General features: G+C 45.3%; 2 protein-coding genes across 2 annotated transcripts; one reads left to right on the forward strand and one right to left on the reverse strand.

Annotated features, from left to right (window-relative positions):
• Positions 1–10,299: 10,299 nt before the first annotated feature.
• On the forward strand, positions 10,300–11,872 carry LOC133889063 (GDSL esterase/lipase At1g28600-like). Its single transcript, XM_062329510.1, has 4 exons — positions 10,300–10,537; positions 10,650–10,862; positions 11,155–11,306; positions 11,390–11,872. Exons 1-4 carry the CDS (start codon positions 10,300–10,302, stop codon positions 11,870–11,872), a joined length of 1,086 nt encoding a protein of 361 aa, XP_062185494.1.
• A 7,764-nt stretch (positions 11,873–19,636) lies between these two features.
• LOC133889070 (uncharacterized) lies at positions 19,637–20,384 on the reverse strand. Its single transcript, XM_062329524.1, has 2 exons — positions 19,877–20,384; positions 19,637–19,781 (listed from the first exon to the last, which is right to left on the reverse strand). The coding sequence occupies exons 1-2, from the start codon at positions 20,304–20,306 to the stop codon at positions 19,765–19,767; spliced, it is 447 nt and encodes a 148-aa protein (XP_062185508.1). The 5' UTR covers positions 20,307–20,384; the 3' UTR covers positions 19,637–19,764.
• Between the last annotated feature and the right edge of the window lie 2,110 nt (positions 20,385–22,494).

Consider the following 22,494-nt stretch of genomic DNA (forward strand, 5'->3'; position numbering starts at 1 on the left):
AATTGCAAGTATGTAAATGCGAAAACGTAAATAAGGTAGAGAAACAAACACGGCATAAGAGTTTTTTATCTCGTGGTATCGGTGGTACACAAGCCACCCCTAGTCCATGTTAGAGCTCCACAAAGGATATGCTCTAGATCACCAAGACTCTTCTGGTCACAGCTCTTGAGATACCAGTCACCAAGACAATGCTTCAAGCACGATGAGCCACCAAGCCACCAAGGTGAGGTCTCACCACTAACCTCTCTTCTGATCACTTATACGTCGTCTTTACTTTGGAGCTTTAGTCACAAAGACAAGAGACTCTGCATCCCCGCATAATCTTCTTGCCGCCGGTCCACACCAAGTGGGAGTGTCAACAAGTCACCAAGACTCCAAGTCATCAGCGTACCTCTCGGTACACAGTTGGATCACTCCTTGATGCACTCTATAGGATGCAGCACCTAGCAACACTTCTATCTAGGCCTATGAGCACTAATCACTCTCTAATTGCTTTGGATGAACACTTTAAACATTTGGATGGCTTGGATGTCTTCTTAGGTGTGTATGAGGTTCTCTGGACTCTAGCACCTTCAAATGACCGAGTGAGTGGATATTTATAGCCTCAAACCACCAACTAGCCATTGCTCCAATGACTCAACTTCACTATGAACACGGATGATCCGGTGATAATAGTAGTACAAACACCGAACCATCTGGTGTATATAGCATCAGCAACTATCTGTTGGAACCCCACTCAAATACATTCTAAACACTGAATTGTTTGATGTATCCTTCACTTCCATCACCGAACTATCTAGTGTGTTGTCTTGCGCCAAGCCGAGCCACTTCTTCTCTATGCAATTAGTTCGATGTGTAAACCCTCTGATCATTGGACCTTCTGGTGTGTTGGCTTCTTCATCACCGGACCATCCAGTGTATTGAAATCTTTTCTTCCCTCATTTGCATAGCTTCTATTAAATGCTACGGTGTAGCCATCCGGTGTGTAGTACTCTGATCACCAGGCCATCCGGTGAGGTCTTTATTTTCCTCTTCTGAGTGAAACACTCTGATGTGTATAGCCTTCTAAGAATCATACCATCCGGTGAGTTCAACAGCCTCTAGAAAAAATGTTACGGTGAGTGCAAACTCCTCCGCACCGGACTATCCGGTGAGAATAATTTCTCCATAACTTGTCCAATTCAGTACAAACTTTGTCCCAGCTTCAGTGGCTTCTTCATGTACTGCATCCATGAGACCTATGTAACACTCGATTTTAAAGGAACAAAATAAAGTACAACACATGTATGCTAGGATCAAGTTCCATACATGCGTTATATCATCTGTGTATCATTACAGTGCCATTATTACAATAATGTTATAACTTATTACAAAAGGACCCGAGGGTCTAGAAGAAAAACACAGTGGAAAAGAAAACTCTTGTGCCAGAGGGTCTTCCACCTTCCACAGGCGTCAACTGGGGGCACACCAGCCTAGAAAAGGAGCTCTAGGTCAAAGTCATCTCCATCGAAGGATGAAGTTTCATTGACAGCTTCTGAATAGCAGAAGGATGCAAGCAAGGGAGCAACGGGTGTGAGTACATAATGTACTTCACAAGTGTAGAAAAGTGTGATATGGGGCTTAAGTCAAGAAAAGGTTAGATGCTGGTTAACTGCACTAAGAAACTATGACTTATAACTCCTACAACAGGCATCCCGTTTACTAAGTGAGGACACAACTATAACAAGAAGTATAACTTATCAAATTCCATCCGACTACCAAGACTCACCAAGTAATTCCATTACCTGGCTACCCGATCAACCATACCAAAACCCTGATCCCAACTAATCAAGAAGAATTCCAAGCCCGCTCTTGACCGTGAGCACGGCTGATCGATTAGTTTGATACCCTATAGTGTTTGCACAGCTTTTCCCATGAGTCGTGATTCCTGTGTTGCTTCACACTTCCTGGTTGTGGAGTTAGGATCTCACTACAAGGCCTTTATAAAGCTTCCCCCAACTTGTAGGAACTCACTGAGGTTTCACCGCTATCAGTGATTCCGTCACTGTAGAAGCCCCCTCTTGTGCCACTCAACCGTCCACTAGTGCCCATAAAGTTAGAGGGGTGGCTAATTAGTTGGCCAGGCCGTACCCATATAAGCCTCGTGGTTGTGCGGTTTAACTTGGTTACAGACTTCAAGAACCGGTACTTAGGATCCCACACAGGAACAACCAAAACCAATTGTGCATTTTCAGCACACGTGCATTCTCACACAATCATCACACAACCATCTTGTTTGGATCTCTATACCATGTTGATACAAAATTATCATACCCGGTTCTTGTTGCATAAATATTAGTCAAGTTTAACATTTTCCCCAACTATAACAAGAACTAGCATATCTACCCTTCATTTCCCATGTCTTATCAACGACGACAATGATAATCGCACAGAATATAGTAAACCCTAACTTGTGATTCTAATTTAGACAAGCATGGAATGAATGATAAACTACTAACATATAAACCCTAAAAATAGGAGCAAGATGTTCAAGGACACTTTCCTTCAGCTGAGGATTGCTCGAAGACTTCAAAAGCTTGATCTTGCAGGTTCACGAGCTTCTCACCTCCTAATCGACACACCGAAAAAGCATACAAGGAAAAACCATTAAGAACAGTACACAAAACAGTACTAAAACTAGGTAAAAACCCTATAAAAAGATTCTACATGTTGCTACGAGAATTTAAGCGTAAAAATCACCCAATTCGGAGCTACGAGCAAAAAGTTATAAGCATTTGAAGTTCTAGGGGATTTTCTACAAATTTTACTTAATTTCAAAGAATAAATTGATTAATTTTTATACTGAAAATTCTTATTATTGCGCATGCTGACGAAAAAAGCGAGAAAAAAAATTACTTTTGTATTGAAAAAGAGGAAAAAGAGTAATGAGCCGGGTCCACGGTTGTGAACCGAAGGGGGGGGGGGTCTCGGTTCAACGGTCCACCGTGGACCGAGGGCACCGACGAGCTTGAGCACAGTGGTGGGGCTACCGAAACGGTGCTCCGGCGGCTAGGCTTTGCCGGTGAGTGGCGTAAAATGTAGAGGAGCATATGGGGATTCTCACCGAGGGGTCCTCTGAGGCGGAGAGACGCGGTCGACGGCCGGCGACGGCGAGAGGCAACCAGCGTAGCTTGACCACGGAGCGGGCGGCCTTCGACCGTGGAGAAAGGTCAACAACCGGTCCAAAGGAATCCATGAGAACCTGTGCACATGGTGAGGGGATCAGCTTGGTCAATGAGAGCCCAACGACGGAGAATGGATGCAGCGGAGCCACTCACCAGAGATGCAGAAGAAAATGGCGCCAATGGCAAAACCAAGAGAGAACACAGGTGTGAGTGGGTGGAAAGTCTACGGAAACTCGCCAAGAATGTGAAGGGTGGCTTATACGCGAGAGGGAGAGTGTATCGGCCGGGGCTCAGAGAAATGGCCAGTGGATCCAATGGCCATAATGGCGTCAGTTTCCACTTTGATTAAGCAATAGAGAGGGGTAAAGAAGGGGGAAACGGCCGGGGACACTTGATTGAGAGTTAAGGCACTAATTCCGACCATTTTGGAGAGAGGAGAGGGTGCGGAGAGGTGTGGCAATCATGATGGTGGTGGCAAAGGGGATTGAGCTGGCGGAAGGTAGAAGGAAGGGAGCTAGCTTGGGCGTGGCCTAGTGCGCGGGAGAGGGAGGGGCGCGGGGGAGTGGCCGTTCAGGGCCCAAGTGGAAGAGGGAGGTGGAAGGCGGCCTGGAAAGGAAAAAAAGAGGAAGGAGAGAGATAGGTCTTGGGCCGGGTTGAGAAGGGTTTTGGCCTGGAAAGGTTTAGCAAAAAAGAAATAGCTTGTCATTTTAACTTTTAAACCATTTTTGCAAAGTGCTTTTAAACGACATCTTCTAGTGAACTTTTGCAAACATTTTTCACTCATAAAAACCAATTGCAACTACTACAACATGAATGCATCAAACAAGAATATAACCTATGACAATTTAAATTTAGAAATTAATTTCTTTCTATTTGAACAAAAATTACAACTCCTATTTAATTCTAGCAAAATTTTAAACTATTACAAAATTTGAAAATTTAGGGTGTAACAATCTACTAACATATATTTTTGACAAACATGTTAGTCCTAGAGACTATATTGTCATTAATCACTGAAATCATAATCATGGCCTAATAGGGCTATTTTCGCTACAATCTCCCCCCTTAAAGGTAATTGATGACAACACAACCAAAGCAAGAGGAAAATGATACCAATTAAGATAATACATGATTTCAAAAGTTCATAAGGCCATACCTCTTTGGTTAGATGCATGATAAGAACAAATTATGATACCAATTGTAAGAACAACCATAGTTCTTCCTTCTTCTCTATTGCTACTATCTCTCTTGATTGATCAATGGAAGAGTAGCATCCCCCTTTATCAACAATCTACTCATGATAGTTCTTTCATCTTGTTTTGGTCTCAAAATTCTCCCTCTTTATCAACAATCTCAAAACAGCTATAAACACATGTTAAACTCATGGGAAAAGAGCATTTGGGAGAGAGCTTCATAAAACATGATCCATATGAATGATACCACTTATGAAGAATTATGAGGAATTGATACCAATTGAAAATATATACCAATTGCAAGAATATGAGGCATTGATATCAATTGAAATAGACAAACAAGGATCTTAATTCATAAAACTCACATGATATAATTTAAACTCTCTCTATATGTGTGCATACCTATAATTAGACACACTTGTGAATACCACTTGTACGTAAGTAGAAATACATGTATAACTAGACAATCATTAGAGGTAGGAAGTTTAATCTATATCATGTATGGAGGTAGCTTAAATGTAGAAATGAATTGACAATGATACCAATTGAAGCATTTAAGTATTTTATACCTCTAGGGACTTGTTGATCAGTTTATGATACTACAAAAGATATTACTTGAAACATATATTAGTTTCAAAATCACAACCCATAGGATGTGTGCATACAAGTGTTAAATACTTGTAAGAAATATGCACTTGTTATTGATAACAATGGGGAGGGTACCCTATAGATTTGTTCATGGAACATAAAGAATATCAATTATAAAACTAGTACCATGTAAGAACCTATAACTAATAAACCATATAGGTTGCTCATAAGAAGGAGAAAAAAACAAGCAACCTACTATATGAAAAACCTATAATAGGCATTGCAATAAATTAAATTAAGAGCATTTAATCCTAGACAAGACAAGTGAATTCATCAATTTAGAGGATTTAGCCTTTAGTATCTTTGCGTTATCTACCTTTGGATGGAAATTTTGGTATATGATGATCATAATCTTCATCAATGTGCTTAATCTTGTATATTTGGCTTCTTTGCTTGAACCTTCACTTCATCTTGTGATCCAAGTCTCCAAATCTTTGAGCCGACTTGCAGACTTCAAGTCTTCTTTGGAACTCAAACTGATTGGAGTCCCTTCATGTTGGTGATGACTTCCTTGGACATCCAAATGAGTTGGCTCCACCCTAGTCCTTTCTTCCAACTATATGTGTAACCACTTTGCTATTGTTCTTCTTCTTAAGCTTGTAGTGGTTACTTTTGATCTTGGTCTTATAGTTGGGCTTGTGTAGATGTTGGAGGTCTTTTTGGAGAGATTCATTATTTTCTTCTTCTTCTTGATCTCCGTCCTGACTTGCTTGCTTGGAAGAACTTGTGGTCTTCTTGATGGCACTAGAAGCATGTCACAGTGGACCCCTCTACTAATTTTTTCACCATTGTATTATGGTTATCTTAAGGAGGTTGGACATCGCTCTTTCCCTTTAATATTGCCAAGTTCTTCTTGAGCTTTTCCACTTCCTGTTGAGCTCATCATTCTCTTATGTAATGAGGTTGTTAGATGATTCCACAATAACATTCTCAATACAAATCTCATTGCAAAGGGCTGAGCTAGACAAATCGATTAAATCATTACAAAAAGTGGAAGCATCTACCTTAGGATTGAAATTAAATAGAGAGGTAGATTGCTTTAAAGGGATCTTGGGTTGAGATTCAATGTACTAAAATTTAGCCTGAAGCTCTTCATACTTCTTCTTTAGCAAATTGATTTGCTCCATAATTATTCATAATTAGAAATAAAGGTAGAATTAATATCATGAAGTGCATTGAATTTCTTAAGGTCTTTTAATTGTTTCTTTAAGACCCTTTTTTGCTAATTGATCAAATCAAGAAGTTCTTCATGGGAGAGAGAATCTTCATCTGATTCATCATCACTTACATTGTTTTCCATACCTTTAGCCATAAGTCACTTGTGAGATGATTACTTGTGTGATGATGACAATGAGTAAGAGCTTCTCTTAGAGGAGTGGATGGTGAGGCTCTCATCATTTAAGCTTAACTCTTCATCTTCACTCACATATTTTCCTATGCTTGCGAATGCTTTGCTTCTTCTTCTTCTCTCCCTCTTCTTCTTCTCCCTCTTCTTCTTCTTCTTATTCTTCTTCTTCTTCTTCTTCTTCTTCTTCTTCTTGATATGGTCAATTGTTTTGACCAAGTCTTTCAAGAAGATTGGATGATCAATCTTACATTGATCCTCTTGATGTTCTTCTCCACTTGTGAGAAGGTCTTGGCCATCTTGGGATCAATCTCTTCATCACTTGATGTGCTTTGATTATCCTCTTCATATCTCTCTTCATCTTGATCACCATCATCTTCGCTTGAGCTTGACTCTTACTCTTGTCTCCTCATCCTTGCCTTCATGTGTTGGTATTGAGCTTGCTTGCTTGTGGGAGCAAGGTTCTTGACTTCAGATGAGTAAGAAGCTTCAACAACATGTTTATAGTCATCTCATGGGAAGTGATCTTTCTGAGAACGTGTCTTGGAGTCATCTTACTCATATCGTGATTGTCGTAGATGGTGGAGACAATTAGCTTGTATTTTGGAAGAAGAGCTTGAAGTATTCTTCTCACCACTTGAGCATCTTCAATTTGCGTCAAATCTAACCCCTTGATCTCATTGACAAGAATATTCAAACGTGAGTACATGTCATTAGCACTTTCATAGACAAATTGTTTGATGCTATTGAGCTTAGTAACAAGCATATGATATTTCTCATTGAGCATATCATTTGTGCCTTCATGTATTTCAATGAGACTAGTCCAAATATCATGTGTATTGGTGAGATAATAAATATAATTAAATGCATCAACGCATAAAGATAATAAAAGGGTACTCTTTGCTAATGCATCTAATTGTTTCTCCTTGTTGGTGACATGTGGTCATATTCCTTCTTCGGTGACTCTTTAAATATCCAAACCTTTAGCTTGCAAATAACAAGTTATTAGAATTTTCCAACGAGGGAAATTAGTGTCATCAAAAAGTGGAGCGTTATGAGTATCTATCCCAACTCTGGACGTTACAACTCTCTAGGATGTTAAGCCTATCAAGAGCATGAGACTTTGATACCAATTATGAGGAACAGTGATGCCCTAAGACGAGGGGGGGGTAAATTAGGACACTTAAAAACTAATGACTCCAAAACTTCACAACATAAACATATCTCAATTTTTATCTAAATATGCTCTAAGTTTATCCAGTGTGTCTACTCTACTACTTAAGAGTATTGCAACTTACTCTATCAAGTTAAATTGCAAGTATGTAAATACGAAAACGTAAATAAGATAGAGAGACAAACTCGGCACAAGAGATTTTTATCCTGTGGCATCGGTGGCACACAAGCCACCTCTAGTCCACGTTGGAGCTCCACAAAGGATATGTTCCTGATCGCCAATACTCTTCCAGTCACAGCTCTTGAAATATCAAGTCACCAAGACAAGGCCTCAAGCATGATGAGCCACTAAGCCACCAAAGTGAGGTCTCACCACTAACCTCTCTTCCGATCACTCATGTGCCATCTTCACTTTGAAGCTTCAGTCACAAAGACAAAGGCTTCTGCATCCCCATACAATCTTCTTGCCGCCGCTCCACACTAAGTCAGAGGGTCAACAAGTTACCGACGAGTCACCAAAACTCCAAGGCACCGGCATACCGCTTGGTACACGGTTGGATCACTCCTTGATCCACTCTCTAGGTTGCAGCACCTAGCAACACTTCTTCTTAGGCCTATAAGCATTAATCACTCTCTAGTCTTATGTTTAATCACCTTGGATGAACACTTTAAGCACTTGGATGGATTGGATGTCTTCTTAGGTGTGTATGGGGTTCTCTAGACTCCAGCACCTTCAAATGACCAAGTAGGTGGGTATTTATAGCCTCAAACCCGCCAACTAACCGTTGCTCTAATGGCTCAAATTTACTGTGAACACCAGATGATCCGGTGACAACAGTAGTACAAGAACAGGACCATCCGGTGTGTACAACATCAGCAACTAGCCGTTAGAACCCCACTCAAATACATTCCGAACATCAAACTGTTCGATGTATCCTTCATTTCCATCACCAGACTATCCAGTGTGTTGTCTTACGCCAAGCCGAGCCACTTTTTCTTTGTGAAATTAGTTTGGTGTGTAAACCCTCTGATCATCAGACCTTCCGGTATGTTGAACTTCATCTGCTTTGACATCTTCCTAGAAAACACTCCGGTATTTTGGCTTCTTTATCACCGGACCATCCAGTGTGTTGAAATCTTTTCTTCCCTCATTTGCACAACTTTTGTTAAATTCTCTAGTGTAAGCATCCGGTGTGTAGTACTCTGATCACCAGACCATCATGTGAGGTCTTTATTTTCCTTTTCTGAGTGAAAACACTCCGGTATGTATAGTATTCTAAGCATCGGACCATCCGGTGAGTTCAATAGCATCTCGACAAAATGCTACGGTGAGTGCAAACTCCTCTGCACTGGACTATCCAATGAGAACAATTTCTGTGGAACTTATCCAATTCAGTCCAAATTTTGTTCCAGCTTCGATGTCTACTACATGTATTGTATCAATGAGACCTACTAACATATATTCTTGACAAATATGTTAGTCTCAACGACTATATTGTCATTAATCACTAAAATCATAATCATAATCTAATACGATTATTTATGCTACAGTAACCAAACAAGAACAACTCAATGCAGGCTTAGCTAGCATACGCAAACCAAACAGGAGTGTCTATGTCTTGCACTAATGGAAACAGGATTGAGCTAGCCTGACCCTAGCATAGCATGCACCCAACCATACAACCCGTATGTGTCCCCCGGCCGCTCTCCTCGAGGTCACGCTCCAAACATTCCTTGTTGTGAAGTAAACATGGCCAAATGGGCCATTCGTGCCGGCCTGGCACGGGCCCGACTCGGCACGGGCTGGCTACGGCACGGCCCAAACGGCCCATCTACAGTAACAGGCCGTGCCGTGCCGGCCCGCGTGCCTTCCCCTCGGCCCACGGCACGGTCCGTCGGTGATCGTGCCGTGCCGGGCCAGCCCGGGCACGATTTCGGCCCGACAGCCCAGTCGGCCCCACGGGCCGAAATAGATAAAAAAATATAAAATATATATAGAAAATAGATAAAAATATAAAAAATAGATAAAAATATTTAAAAATAGCTAAAAAATTAAAAATATATATAAAAAATAGAAAATACGTGCCGGGCCGTGCCGGCCCGGACTGGGTCGTGCCCGTGCCGGCCTGACTCGGCCGGGCAGTGCCGTGCCGGCCCGTCGTGCCGCACGCTTGGCCCAGGCACGGCCCGTGGCCTCGTGCCGTGCCGGCCCGACCCATCAATGATCGGGCCGTGCCGTGCCGTGCCTAGGCCGTGCCTATAGTGTCGTGCCTTGGGCCGGTCCAGTACGCACGACCCATTTAGATGTCTTTATTGTGAAGCAACCCACGTGCTGCAAAACAGTTTGTGGGTAACCACAAAAAAGGACAATTCCATCGAAGAGAAACCATGACACAACAGTATATTTCTATAAATCATTAGCAATCACACACGTGTTACATAAGTAAAATCATTAGCAACAGCATTATTACAAAAATTTGGTATGGCTAGGTAAGGCAACATTTCAAGTGCCCTGCATCTGGCTGGTCAATAATATCTTCACCGTATCTCCAGACCATTCAACCATATTGTAGGGAGATTTAGTGTGCTTTTATAGGGATTTCATCACTTAATTCTGGATTCCAGTCGATCACAAACTTCTGCTACAAAATGCTCAGAGGAGCTCACATATGGAACACAACACAAGGACCTGATCCTAGAAACTCATCTTCTTTCACCGCCAGATCCCTGCCTCCTGCCTAGTCTGCACGACTGTCTGGAGAGAAGTAGTGTTCAGATGGGGAGTTCCATCGTCCTCCTCGTCACCGTTGTCCTCCTGCTCAACTCTGCCGTGGGGTTGTGCGGCTGCTACAAGCGCATTTTCAGCTTCGGCGACTCCATCATCGACACCGGCAACTTCGCGCACATAACCGGCAACGACCCGTCCGCGATAAAGGAGCTCCCGTATGGCATGACCTACTTCAACCACCCCACCGGCCGCATCTCCGACGGCCGCGTCATCGTCGATTTCTACGGTGAGCACTGCACCATTGCTGCATCGATCTTTCTACTACTACCGTGCCAGATCGGGCCTCTATGTATTTCCATTTTGTTTCTCACCGTCGTCGTGTCGTGCGTGCATTGCAGCGCAAGCGCTGCAGTTGCCGCTGATACCACCGAACCTTCCGGAGCAGGACTCGGGGCTGTTCCCAACCGGCGCCAACTTCGCCGTGTTTGGTTCCACGGCGCTGCCCTCGAGCTACTACCGCAGGTGGAACCACAGCGTGTCGACGCCCAGTCACCTGGGCGAGCAGATCGATTGGTTCAAAGGAATGCTGCAACGGATAGCTCCCGGGGACGGTAACTACTAGCTCGCTCGCCTGTACTCGGGAAAAGCCTTTGTCCCACTAGTGGTGCCTCCTCCCACTACTCCCTTAACTCTTGATCTACATTCAGAGTCGCACAAAGGATGAAATTAAAATAGCGAAATCCATTCTCCCAAAGTTTGTTCTCATTTTGTTCTTTTCCGGCAATGGTGGGAGACGCCCTCGATGGAACAAAATCCGTGTTCGCTTGTAGTACGTATGCGTGTCCATGCATGCGCGCATGTGCCAATCGATTGCTTATCTATTGCACGCATTCATTCTGTCAGGTGACAAGAGACAGCTCCTAGGCGAGTCCCTCATCGTGCTGGGCGAGATCGGTGGCAATGACTACAACTTCTGGTTCGGCGCCCGGAAGCCTCGCGAGCAAGCTTACCAGTTCATCCCGGACGTCGTCGCATGCATAGGCTCCTTTGCCCAGGTGCTTGCACTTGCACATCAACGTCGTCATCGTCGTCATCGACACACATGAATCCTGATCATCACAACGCGTGCATCTTGCAGGACCTCATCGGTCTGGGCGCGAAGACGATCGTGATCCCGAACAACTTCCCCATCGGGTGCGTACCGTCGTACCTGACCGGGTACCAAAGTGACAACCCCGAGGACTACGACGAGAACTGGTGCCTCCGGTGGTACAACGACTTCTCCGCGCGGCACAACCAAGCGCTGCTCGACGAGGTGCACCGGCTCACGGCGCGGAACCCCGGCGCGAAGCTTATCTACGCCGACTACTATGGCGCCGCCATGGAGTTCGTCAAGAGCCCGGGCAGGTTCGGTATCGTTGACCCCCTGGTCGCGTGCTGTGGCGGCGGCGGGCGGTACCACACCGACAAAGGGTGCGACAAGATGGCCAGGGTCTGGGGAAGCCCCGGCAGTTTCGCCAGCTGGGATGGCATGCACATGACGGAGAAGGCGTACCAAGTCATCTCCCAGGGGGTGCTCGATGGACCTTTCGCCGACCTGCCGTTGCTGCGGAGTTGCTAGGATTATTAGTTCTTCGTTGCAACTGAGATTTGTGATGCGTTTGGCATTCTTGATACCTGTATCCAATCTCAAAAAAAAAAACTATAGATAACCACAGATGAAATTGCAGAAATAGGTGATTTCCGGATACTCTAGTCTAGGGATGGTAATGGGTACAGATTACCCATGTGCCAACAGGTAAAAGCCCCTAATAGGCGTAGACACAAGTCTTATTTTTTGCCCATGGGTCTAGATACGGGTTTGACTTTAAATCCAACAGGAAGACATACACGGGTATGAAAAAGCCTTACATATGCCTGCTTCGCCCATGTACCCGCTCCAAGTATATGATATATTGACCCAAGTCAATTGGTAGCATATAAACTAGCGGTCTTTAGGGTTTCCCTTATCTCATTCCCTCCCACCCCTTCCTCACCCAGCCTCCACACACGACACAGGACACACCCAAATGACAGAGTCGTGGCTCGCGAGCACCATGGAGACTAGACACCAGCGCGTGAGTGCTACTGCCCCTGGCCTCTCCACCGCTTCTCGCACTCTGTCATCCGCGCCACTCATTGTCTACCATCCATGCCATCTTGTCGTCAGCCATCCACACCATTTTGACATCTGTTGTTCGCGCTCACCATCCTCTGAGATCATCAAGGACTTCCTACTCATCGTCTACCCCACAGGCAAGGTGCCGCTCACATATGAGCTCTTCGGCCCCATCTTGCCATCTGTTGTATCTCACCGTTCGCCTGAGCCCTAAGCAAGCCAGATCGCTGGATCTTCCACGCCGCTAGAGCCTCGTCACCCTAGATCCAATGGGCAAATGGGCATGCCCACGTGCAATGGGTACGAGTGGCATTTTCTACCCATGGTGGGTAATGGGTGTGGGTGCAGGTTTTGGATCTAGCTCATGGGCATGGGTGCTCATTGCCATCCCTACTCTAGTCTCTCTCCTCTAGGGCTTTTTTTTCCAGATGATTCTTGTTGGTGCACGAAAATGTGCCCTAGACAGAATACGGCAAGAGCCTCCTCCAATGAGGAGACTCAAGCTTAGGGATGAACTGCAAGCCGATAGGGGAGGGAGAGAGAGAGAGAGAGAGAGAGAGAGAGAGAGAGAGAGAGAGAGAGAGAGAGAGAGAGAGAGATTATGCTAGAATCACGTACATAGGAGGGTATTTTGGGCTCTTCATTTCTTTACATGTGATGTAGTAACTGAGATATTATGATCTCTATAGTATGCCATCGGACCTCATTTAAGTACCTCAGGGCTAGGGCGTTTCCCAACAACAGCCCCTTATCCGTTGGTTCCAAGGTTCTGAGGCGCAAGCAAATGAACAGGAAATAGCTCTAGCCCCTTAGAAGTTAGGATATTCAGGATAGCTTTTTGTTGTTGCAGCGTGGGAACCTATGGCTAGAGTAGATGGTGAGGAGGCTCGATGGAGTTGACATCATCTGGTGCACCGCAGCAGGGACCTGATGAAAACATGCCACCAAAATCCCCTTTCGGTGGCTCTAGAGGTGGAGTCTGTGATGGAATCAAGATTGGAGAGGCTCGATGGAGACGGTATGGTCCAGAGCCCTACGGCGGTGGCTGGAGGCGGCGTTGATGGTGAGGCTAAGGGAGGTAGGGCCATTCAGAGCCCCATGGTGGTAGACGCAGTGAGGATCGATGGAGGTAGTTCCCTTACCCCCTCAATGGTAGATGTGGCAAGGCTTGATGGAGGCAAGGCCGTCTGGAGCCCTACGACAATAAACACAGTGAGGCTCAATGGAGGTAGGACCGTCTGGAGCCTCGCGGTGGTAGCCGGAGGCAGAGTCGACAGTGAGGCTAAGGGAGGCGGTCCACTACCCCCTTAGCGGTAGACGGGCAAGGCCATCTGAAGCCCCGCGCCAGTAGCTGGAGGTGGAGTCGACAGTGAGGTTGAGGGAAGTAGGGCTGTCCGGTGCCCTGTAATGGTGGACGCGATGAGGCTCGACAAAGGGAGGGCCACTACCACCTCAGCGGTAGATGTAGCAAGGCTCAATGGCGAGGCTGAGAGAGGCAGGGTCGTCCAGAGCCCTGCGACGATAAACGCGGTGAGGCTCCAGGGAGGCAGGGCCACTACCCCCTTAGCGGTAGATGTGGCGAGGCTTGATGGAGGCATGGCAGCCCGGAGCCTCATGGCGATACACACAGTGAGGTTCGACGGATGTGACCATCCGAAACCCCGTGGCGATAGCTGAACATGGAGTCAACGGTGAGGCTGAGGGAGGCAGTTCATTACCCCCTCAGTGGGTAGCCATGATGAGGATCGATAGAGGCAAGGTCGTCCGGAGCCCTACGATAATAGCTAGAGGTGGAGTCAATGGTGAGGCCAAGAGAGGCAGTCTGTGACCCCCTCAATGAGTAGCTGTGGTGAGGCTCGATAGAGGGAAGCCGTCCGGAGCCCCACGACGGTAGCTAGATGCAAAGTCGACAGTGAGGCTAAGGGAGGCAGTCCGCTGCCCCCTTAGTGGTAGATGCGGCGAAGCTTGATAGAGGCAAGGTCATCTGGAGCCTCGCAGCGGTTGCCCGAGGTGGAGTGGATGGCGAGGCTGTGAGAGGCAGGGCCATCCGGAGCCCCACGGTGGTAGATACGGCAAGGCTCGATAGAGGCAGGGCCGCTACTCCCTCTGCGAGTAGACACGGCGAGGCTCGACGAAGGCAAGGGTGTCTGGAGCCCCGTGGTGGTTGCTAGAGGAGGAGTCTATGGTGAGGCTGAGAGTCGCCGCGATGATGGTGAAGCCCCAAAGACAACACATTCCTAAGTCTCATTCAAGTTTCTTGAGGTCTCGACTCTTGCATTGTACCTATAATTGTCTTAAAAATAATGCATTTTAATAGAGTTAGCCAAATCCTACCTCTCATGCAAGATCCAAGCCCTTTGACTCCTTAACTCCCTGGCCCCTTCACGCTTTTTGGCCGCAAGCAAGCAGAGGGAGCATCTCGCATCTTATGTGTAGTGGGTATTGCACGGAGTGTTATATCCCCCAAACCCCTCACGTCTTATGGTTGTGAGCATGCGGAGAGCATGACTGTAGGGACCATTAGGTGCGACTAGAGCAATGACACAACACCCTAGTGATATTACTATGAGGTTTTTGGTTCGAGGCCTACGGCCCTTGGAGCTGCGACTCAACCTAATAGAAGCCTATGACCTTCGTGGTGTGGAGGAAGTTATGCTAGACGCAACGGAGGCCTATATCCTTCGAGGTGGCAGAAGAATTTACGCTTGACGTGACGTAGGCGTATGACCTGTAAGGTGGTAGAAGAATTTACACACGACGTGATGGAGGCATACAACCTGCGAGGTGGCAGAGGAAGGCCGTTGAGGCGTTACTGGCATGATGGTGGGCTTTTATTTTTACACTGAGGACAGAGTTATCAAGGTGTCCACTGGCTTATGTTTTTACTAAAGGGTTGCGGGTAGGCTACGCTAGCACAAAATAAATTTTCTCTACCGCATTCAACCAGGAAGCCATGCGAGTAGGGGATCATGAATCGTTACCACTTGACGAGCAGTGCAGCGGAAGAAGAGTTGGAGCAGACCAATCCAACGTCGTGCGCGTCAAGTAGTCGATCGTCAACCTCGTCCCGAGCACGTCCCGAGCACCTTCCGAGTACTCGCGGGTACGTCCCGAGTACTCCCGAGCAGATCAGCACCGCAATAGTAGCAGCGCCTCCACGGTATCCACACGTACAAGGATGGAATCGCCGTGCGCCGGTGTGCTAGCACCGCGCTCCCGGCTAGGGTTTCGAAGGGAGTTCGGGAATAGGAGGCGGCTAGGGTTTCTAAAGAACACCTTGCGCCTTGGCCCCTGCCTATTCTTATATAGAGCACGCTAATGGGCCTTTAATCAACATTAAAGCCCATTATGACTCTAAACCCTAATGGTCCTTTAATCAACATTAAAGCCCATTAGCAGATCCAATCCGCAAACTCGATCGCCTCTAGGGCATATTACCAACAATCTCCCACTTGCACTAGAGTCAGCACAAGTTTTATATTCCATCCCCTTAAGTGTGTGACCCGTTAGGTTCATGTGTAAACGGCCGCTATCCGGAAACCCTTTTTCGAATTGCAAGTCAATAGCGGTACCTAGCAGGACATATTGACTCCCGAATGCACACAAAGATCATATCGGCTGAACCTTGATATACTCATGCACCAATCCCTTTACCACACGATACCAGTCAAGCTCAAGGCGAGATTCGTGCCACCCTTGTGATAGCTCGACCATTCACTCGATCAAGTAGTGGATTCACCATGATTAACTCTTTAATCACATTGGCATGGCCATGCACTTTCCAATCCAACTACCTCGAGGGGCCCAGAGATATCTCTCCCGTTATTTAGGAGGGGTAAATTCCATCTTGATCACTCACATCCCACAACATGTTTCATAACATACCCGAAAGCAACCTTTATAACTACCCAGTTACGGAATAGCGTTTGGAAGCCCCTAAGTGTGTTACTACACATTCTGGAATCAATGATGATCTCAGGTCAAAGGATTCTGTAGGTACACCATTTGAGATAACAACTGATGGCACATTAAAAATAACAATCCCAGCAGTATCTCAGGGTGGGTCTATCCAACATCATGTTCTCTAACATGTGTCCACATTACTGATTTGATATCTCCATATCTATGATCCGTGAAACATGATCATCATTCAGTCAAATGTGCTAATCTATAAATCATTATTGTCCCACACAATGATATGAGATTAGGGACTATTTAGAATAACATCATAAAAACAAAGAGTTTCACAAACAAGTCACATACTTGCTGATCAATGTAAATGATAATTATTCATGGAACCAGATAACAATTATCCAAAAGTACATTAGCATAGACAGAACACATTCTCTCACATGCACTAGAGTCTATCCCGCAAGTATCTAATACCCATAGAGCTCAAGTGTGCCTCATGCTTGGGCTGTGGGAGAGGCTTCGTCAATGGATCAGCAATATTCGAATCCGTGTGCACCTTGCATATCTTTACATCACCTCTATCAATAATCTCTCGAATGAGGTGATAGCGCCGAAGTATGTGCTTGGACTTCTGGTGCGACCTAGGCTCCTTGGCTTGTGCAATGGCACCACTATTGTCACAATAGAGGTCCATTGGACTGGACGCACTAGGGACCACACCCAACTCAGAAACAAATTTTCTGATCCAAACAGCCTCTTTTGCAGCTTCCGAAGCTGCGATATACTCGGCCTCCGTTGTGGAATCAGCAACCGTTTCTTGCTTGGAACTCTTCCAACTCACCGCACCTCCATTGAGGCAGAACACAAAACCAGACTGCGATCTCGAGTCGTCCTTGTCGGTTTGGAAGCTAGCATCGGTGTAACCATTTACAACGAGCTCCTCCTCACCTCCATAGACTAGGAACATATCCTTAGTTCTTCTCATGTACTTGAGGATACTCTTTACTATAGCCCAGTGACATTCACCTGGGTTCGATTGATATCTTCTCGTAACACTTAGAGCATAGGAGACATCTGGGCGTGTACAAAACATAGCATACATGATGGACCCGATAGCAGAAGCATACGGGATCGCACTCATCCTCTCGAGCTCATCAGATGTCTTAGGACATTGATTCTTGCTGAGAGTGATGCCATGTGACATTGGCAAGAAACCTTTCTTGGAATCTTGCATATTGAACCGATTCAATACCTTGTCAATGTACGTGCTCTGGCTTAATCCGATTAGTCTTTTCGACCTATCTCTATAGATCTTTATGCCCAATATGTATGCTGCCTCTCCTAAATCTTTCATTGAAAAACTCTTTTGCAATGAAGATTTGACAGCATCGAGCATTGGAATATTATTTCCGATCAATAATATGTCATCCACATATAAGACCAGAAACACAAGTGCGCTCCCACTAGTCCTTTTGTAAACACAAGGCTCTTCTTCATTCTTGATGAAACCAAACCCTTTGATCACTTCATCAAAACGAAGATTCCAACTCCGAGAAGCTTGCTTTAGTCCATAGATGGACTTTTGTAGCTTGCAAATCTTCCCAGCATTTTTCGGATTGACAAAACCTTCAGGCTGTGTCATGTACACATCCTCACTTAGGTTTCCATTAAGGAAAGCCGTTTTGACATCCATTTGCCATATCTCATAGTCGAAATATGCAGCAATTGCTAGGAGAATCCGAATAGACTTTAGCATTGCGACGGGCGAAAACGTTTCATCATAATCAACACCTTGAATTTGCCTGAAACCTTTCGCCACCAATCGTGCCTTATAGATGTGAACATTTCCATCAACGTCTATCTTTTTCTTAAAAACCCATTTACACTCGATAGTTTTCACACCATCAGGTGGATCGACCAAGTTCCAAACTTGGTTTTCTCTCATGGATTCTAACTCGGATCTCATGGCTCCAAGCCATTTTTCGGAGTCTGGTCCCACCATTGCTTCCGAGTAAGTCTTAGGTTCATCATTGTCCAACAATAATATGTCGTGCTGCCCCGTGGTTAGGAACATAAACCGCTCGGGTGCACGACTGAACCTTTCCGACCGACGTGGGGCTGGTGTCTCGACAACAGGTTCTGCAACATCTTGCATACCGAGTTGTGGTTCAATAGGAGCTGAAACACTTTCAAGTGGTTCCCGAATTTCTTCGAGTTGCACCGTGCTCCCACTAACTCTCTTCGCGAGAAACTCTTTCTCAAGAAAGACACCATTCCGGGCGACAAACACTTTGCCTTCTTCCCGGTTATAGAAATAATATCCTTTGGTTTCCCTAGGATACCCCACAAAGAAGCATTTATCAGATTTGGGAGTGAGCTTATCAGACGACAAACGTTTTACATAAGCCTCACAACCCCATATCTTAAGGAAAGACAATCCGGGACGCTTCCCGGTCCATATCTCATATGGTGTCCTCTCTACAGCCTTAGATGGAACCCTGTTTAACGTGAAAGCAGCAGTTTCTAGAGCGTATCCCCAGAAGGACAATGGAAGATCAGATTGGCTCATCATCGACCGGACCATGTCTAACAAAGTTCGGTTCCTCCGCTCGGACACCCCATTCCATTGTGGCGTGCCCGGTGGAGTCAATTGTGGAACGATTCCACATTGCCTTAGATGATCACCAAATTCATGGCTCAAATATTCACCTCCACGATCTGATCGCAGAAATTTAATTGTCTTGCCTATATGATTTTGTACTTCATTCTGGAACTCCTTGAACTTTTCAAAGGATTCAGACTTGTGCCTCATTAGGTAGATGTAACCATATCTACTAAAGTCATCGGTGAAAGTAATGAAATACTGAAAACCACCTCTAGCTGTAGAACTCATCGGTCCACATACATCTGTATGTACTAGGGACAATAATTCATTTGTCCTCTCACTTCGACCAGTGAAAGGCGTCTTAGTCATCTTGCCAAGTAAACAAGACTCGCATGTATCAAATGATTCGAAATCAAATGAATGTAGAAGACCATCTTTATGGAGCTTCTGCATACGCTTCTCATTTATATGACCTAATCGACAATGCCAAACAAAAGTGGGATTCAAATCATTAAGCCGAGGCTTCTTTGTATCAATGTTATAGATAGTTATATCATCAAGATCCAATATATATAATCCATTTACTAATGGACAATTACCATAGAGCATACCATTCAAAAATATCGAACAACACTTGTTCTTTATTATGAATTCATAACCGTCTTCTTCCAAACATGAAGAAGAGATAATGTTTTTGCCCAAGGCAGGAATATAATAACAATTATTTAATTCCAAAACTAATCCTGAGGGTAGCGATAAGGAGTAAACGCCAACGGCCAACGCAGCAACTTTTGCACCATTGCCGACGCGAGCATCCAGTTCGCCTCTTGCACACTTCCTAGTCCTTTTCAGTCCCTGCAACGATTTGCAAGTATGAATCATTGATCCGGTATCAAATACCCATGAATCATCAGGACGAGTAGCAAGATTAATTTCAATAACATTTATACCTGAAGATGAAGTCTTACTTCCCTTCTTCTTTTTGAGTTCTTCCAAGTACAATTTGCAGTTCCTCCGCCAATGACCAGTCTTATGGCAGTGGTGGCAAGAGTCAGAAGCGGCAGGGCCAGCCTTGGGCTTTCCAACAGGTTTAGGCTTAGAACTCGAGATCTCATCCGAAGTTTTAGCCTTGTCCTTGCGCTTTCTCTTCTTGCTATCCTTTTGAACCATCATCACATGACTAGAGCTCTTCTTAATGCTTTCCTCAGCAGTTTTTAGCATCCCATGCAATTCAGCCATGCTTTTCTCCATGCTGTTCATATGAAAGTTCAAAATGAACGGCTCGAAGCTCGCAGGGAGCGACTGGAGAATTACATCCGTAGCCAACTCAGGGCTAAGGGGAAAACCAAGTTTTTCCAGGCTTTCAATGTAACCAATCATTTTGATCACATGAGGACTGACTGGACTGCCTTCTGTTAACCTGCACGCAAACAAGGACTTTGAGGTGTTGTACCTCTCGGCCCGAGCTTGGTTCTCAAACATGCCTCGGAGTCCCACAATCATATCATGGGCATCCCTGTTCTCATATTGCTTCTGAAGCTCAGAGGACATACAGGCAAGCATGAGGCAGCTAACATCCAGTGAATCGTTGGTGTGCTTCTCATAAGCCCTCCGATCCGCGGCAGGAGCATTATCAGCTGGTTCATCAGGATAGGGGACCTCTAGAACATATTCCTTTTTCTCTTGTTTGAGAACAATTCTCAGATTTCTATACCAATCAATAAAGTTTGTTCCAGAAAGCTTCTCTTTTTCAAGAATCGATCGCAAATTAAAACTGGAAGTGTTACTAGCGGCCGGTGCCATGATCTACAACAGAAAATGCAGGTTCAGCACTATGCCTATGTGAATCTTCTATTAAACAATTTAACAAAAGATACTCCACTATATGTGTTTTCCCTCTAACAACATATAGAGGATCAAGATCCATATTCAACTAAGTTCTAGTGAGCTTTGGCATCACTGCTAGAAACTTAGTGACATAGGTAAGCAACGCCTTGCTAATCACATCCCTATGTGACTCTTGTTTGCTGGGTGGCATCGAATGCCCCGGCGCCCAACATCATGCCCCAAAGCCCAAAACCGTTTTGATAGCTTTATCAAGTAAACCAATACTATGCGTGTTGATGTCCGACATCCACTCTAACTGGTTAAGATAAATGATGGCACCCTGCTTTGGCAGACCTACCACACAATGATCAAAACCTTTGTAGGTGCAGCTATTGGAAGGGCATCAATTACTCTTGATTTTTCTGAGGGAAACTACTCTATCATGAAAATCATATCCACCACATATAAAACATGAAAGAATAGTATGACAGGAACATAAAAACATCACAAGCAATCATATTAACTGTGACATAGTATGGCCCCTTCACATGGTGATCTTCATCGCCACGGTTCCTGTCCTCCGGGTCATCATGCTTCAAATCTCCATGATCTTGTTCTAGTCTATTACACGTAATAGCACTAGATAAATTACATGAGAAGAAGCATCACAAGTCGACACGCAGGCCGTTATACAATAACATGACAGCCTTGGGCTGCAATTAACCATGACACGCAGGCCATGAAAAATTACACACATGCATCACATATCACAAGGCCATACCAGTCACAACATTCTCTGCAAAAACGAGTTAAGCGTAGAATCGAATTCTAATGTCGTGATGGGATCATGTTATTACAACAATCTATGCGTGTACGCAACGGCGGTCCCGCATCTATGAAATCGCTATGAAAATCTCATCGGATCGATCGTATCGAGCCAATTCCGAGTCATTCATAATGCCTCAATTTCCATTAGATCAATCCCATTGATCATCGCGTGAGGTTTTTCCAGAAACGATGACAGCACACACGACCTCGATCTGCTGTTCTCCCGACCATGTCGCGATGCACGCAGTTAGCCCCGATGGTGATTCCAGCCGGTAGGGGCAAGTCGCACGCAAAAACAGGTGGGAGATCGAGCTAATCTTTTTGGCTATGTGGTTTCATCGACTGGCATCTCATCCGATCTCTAATTCACCTAACCAACCGTGCATTGATCAATCCATCATATGAACTGATCAAAAACAATAGATCTAATCTATTTCTATCACATATCTTCTATATGTGACTGATCCAGATCGAAAACTACGCAGGATGGCTCTGATACCACTAAAGGGTTGCGGGTAGGCTACGCTAGCACAAAATAAATTTTCTCTACCGCATTCAACCAGGAAGCCATGCGAGTAGGGGATCATGAATCGTTACCACTTGACGAGCAGTGCAGCGGAAGAAGAGTTGGAGCAGACCAATCCAACGTCGTGCGCATCAAGTAGTCGATCGTCAACCTCGTCCCGAGCACGTCCCGAGCACCTTCCGAGTACTCGCGGGTACGTCCCGAGTACTCCCGAGCAGATCAGCACCGCAATAGTAGCAGCGCCTCCACGGTATCCACACGTACAAGGATGGAATCGCCGTGCGCCGGTGTGCTAGCACCGCGCTCCCGGCTAGGGTTTCGAAGGGAGTTCGGGAATAGGAGGCGGCTAGGGTTTCTAAAGAACACCTTGCGCCTTGGCCCCTGCCT

The sequence above is a fragment of the Phragmites australis genome, chromosome 1, assembly GCF_958298935.1.
Source record: "Phragmites australis chromosome 1, lpPhrAust1.1, whole genome shotgun sequence".
In the NCBI taxonomy this organism is placed as follows: domain Eukaryota; kingdom Viridiplantae; phylum Streptophyta; class Magnoliopsida; order Poales; family Poaceae; genus Phragmites; species Phragmites australis.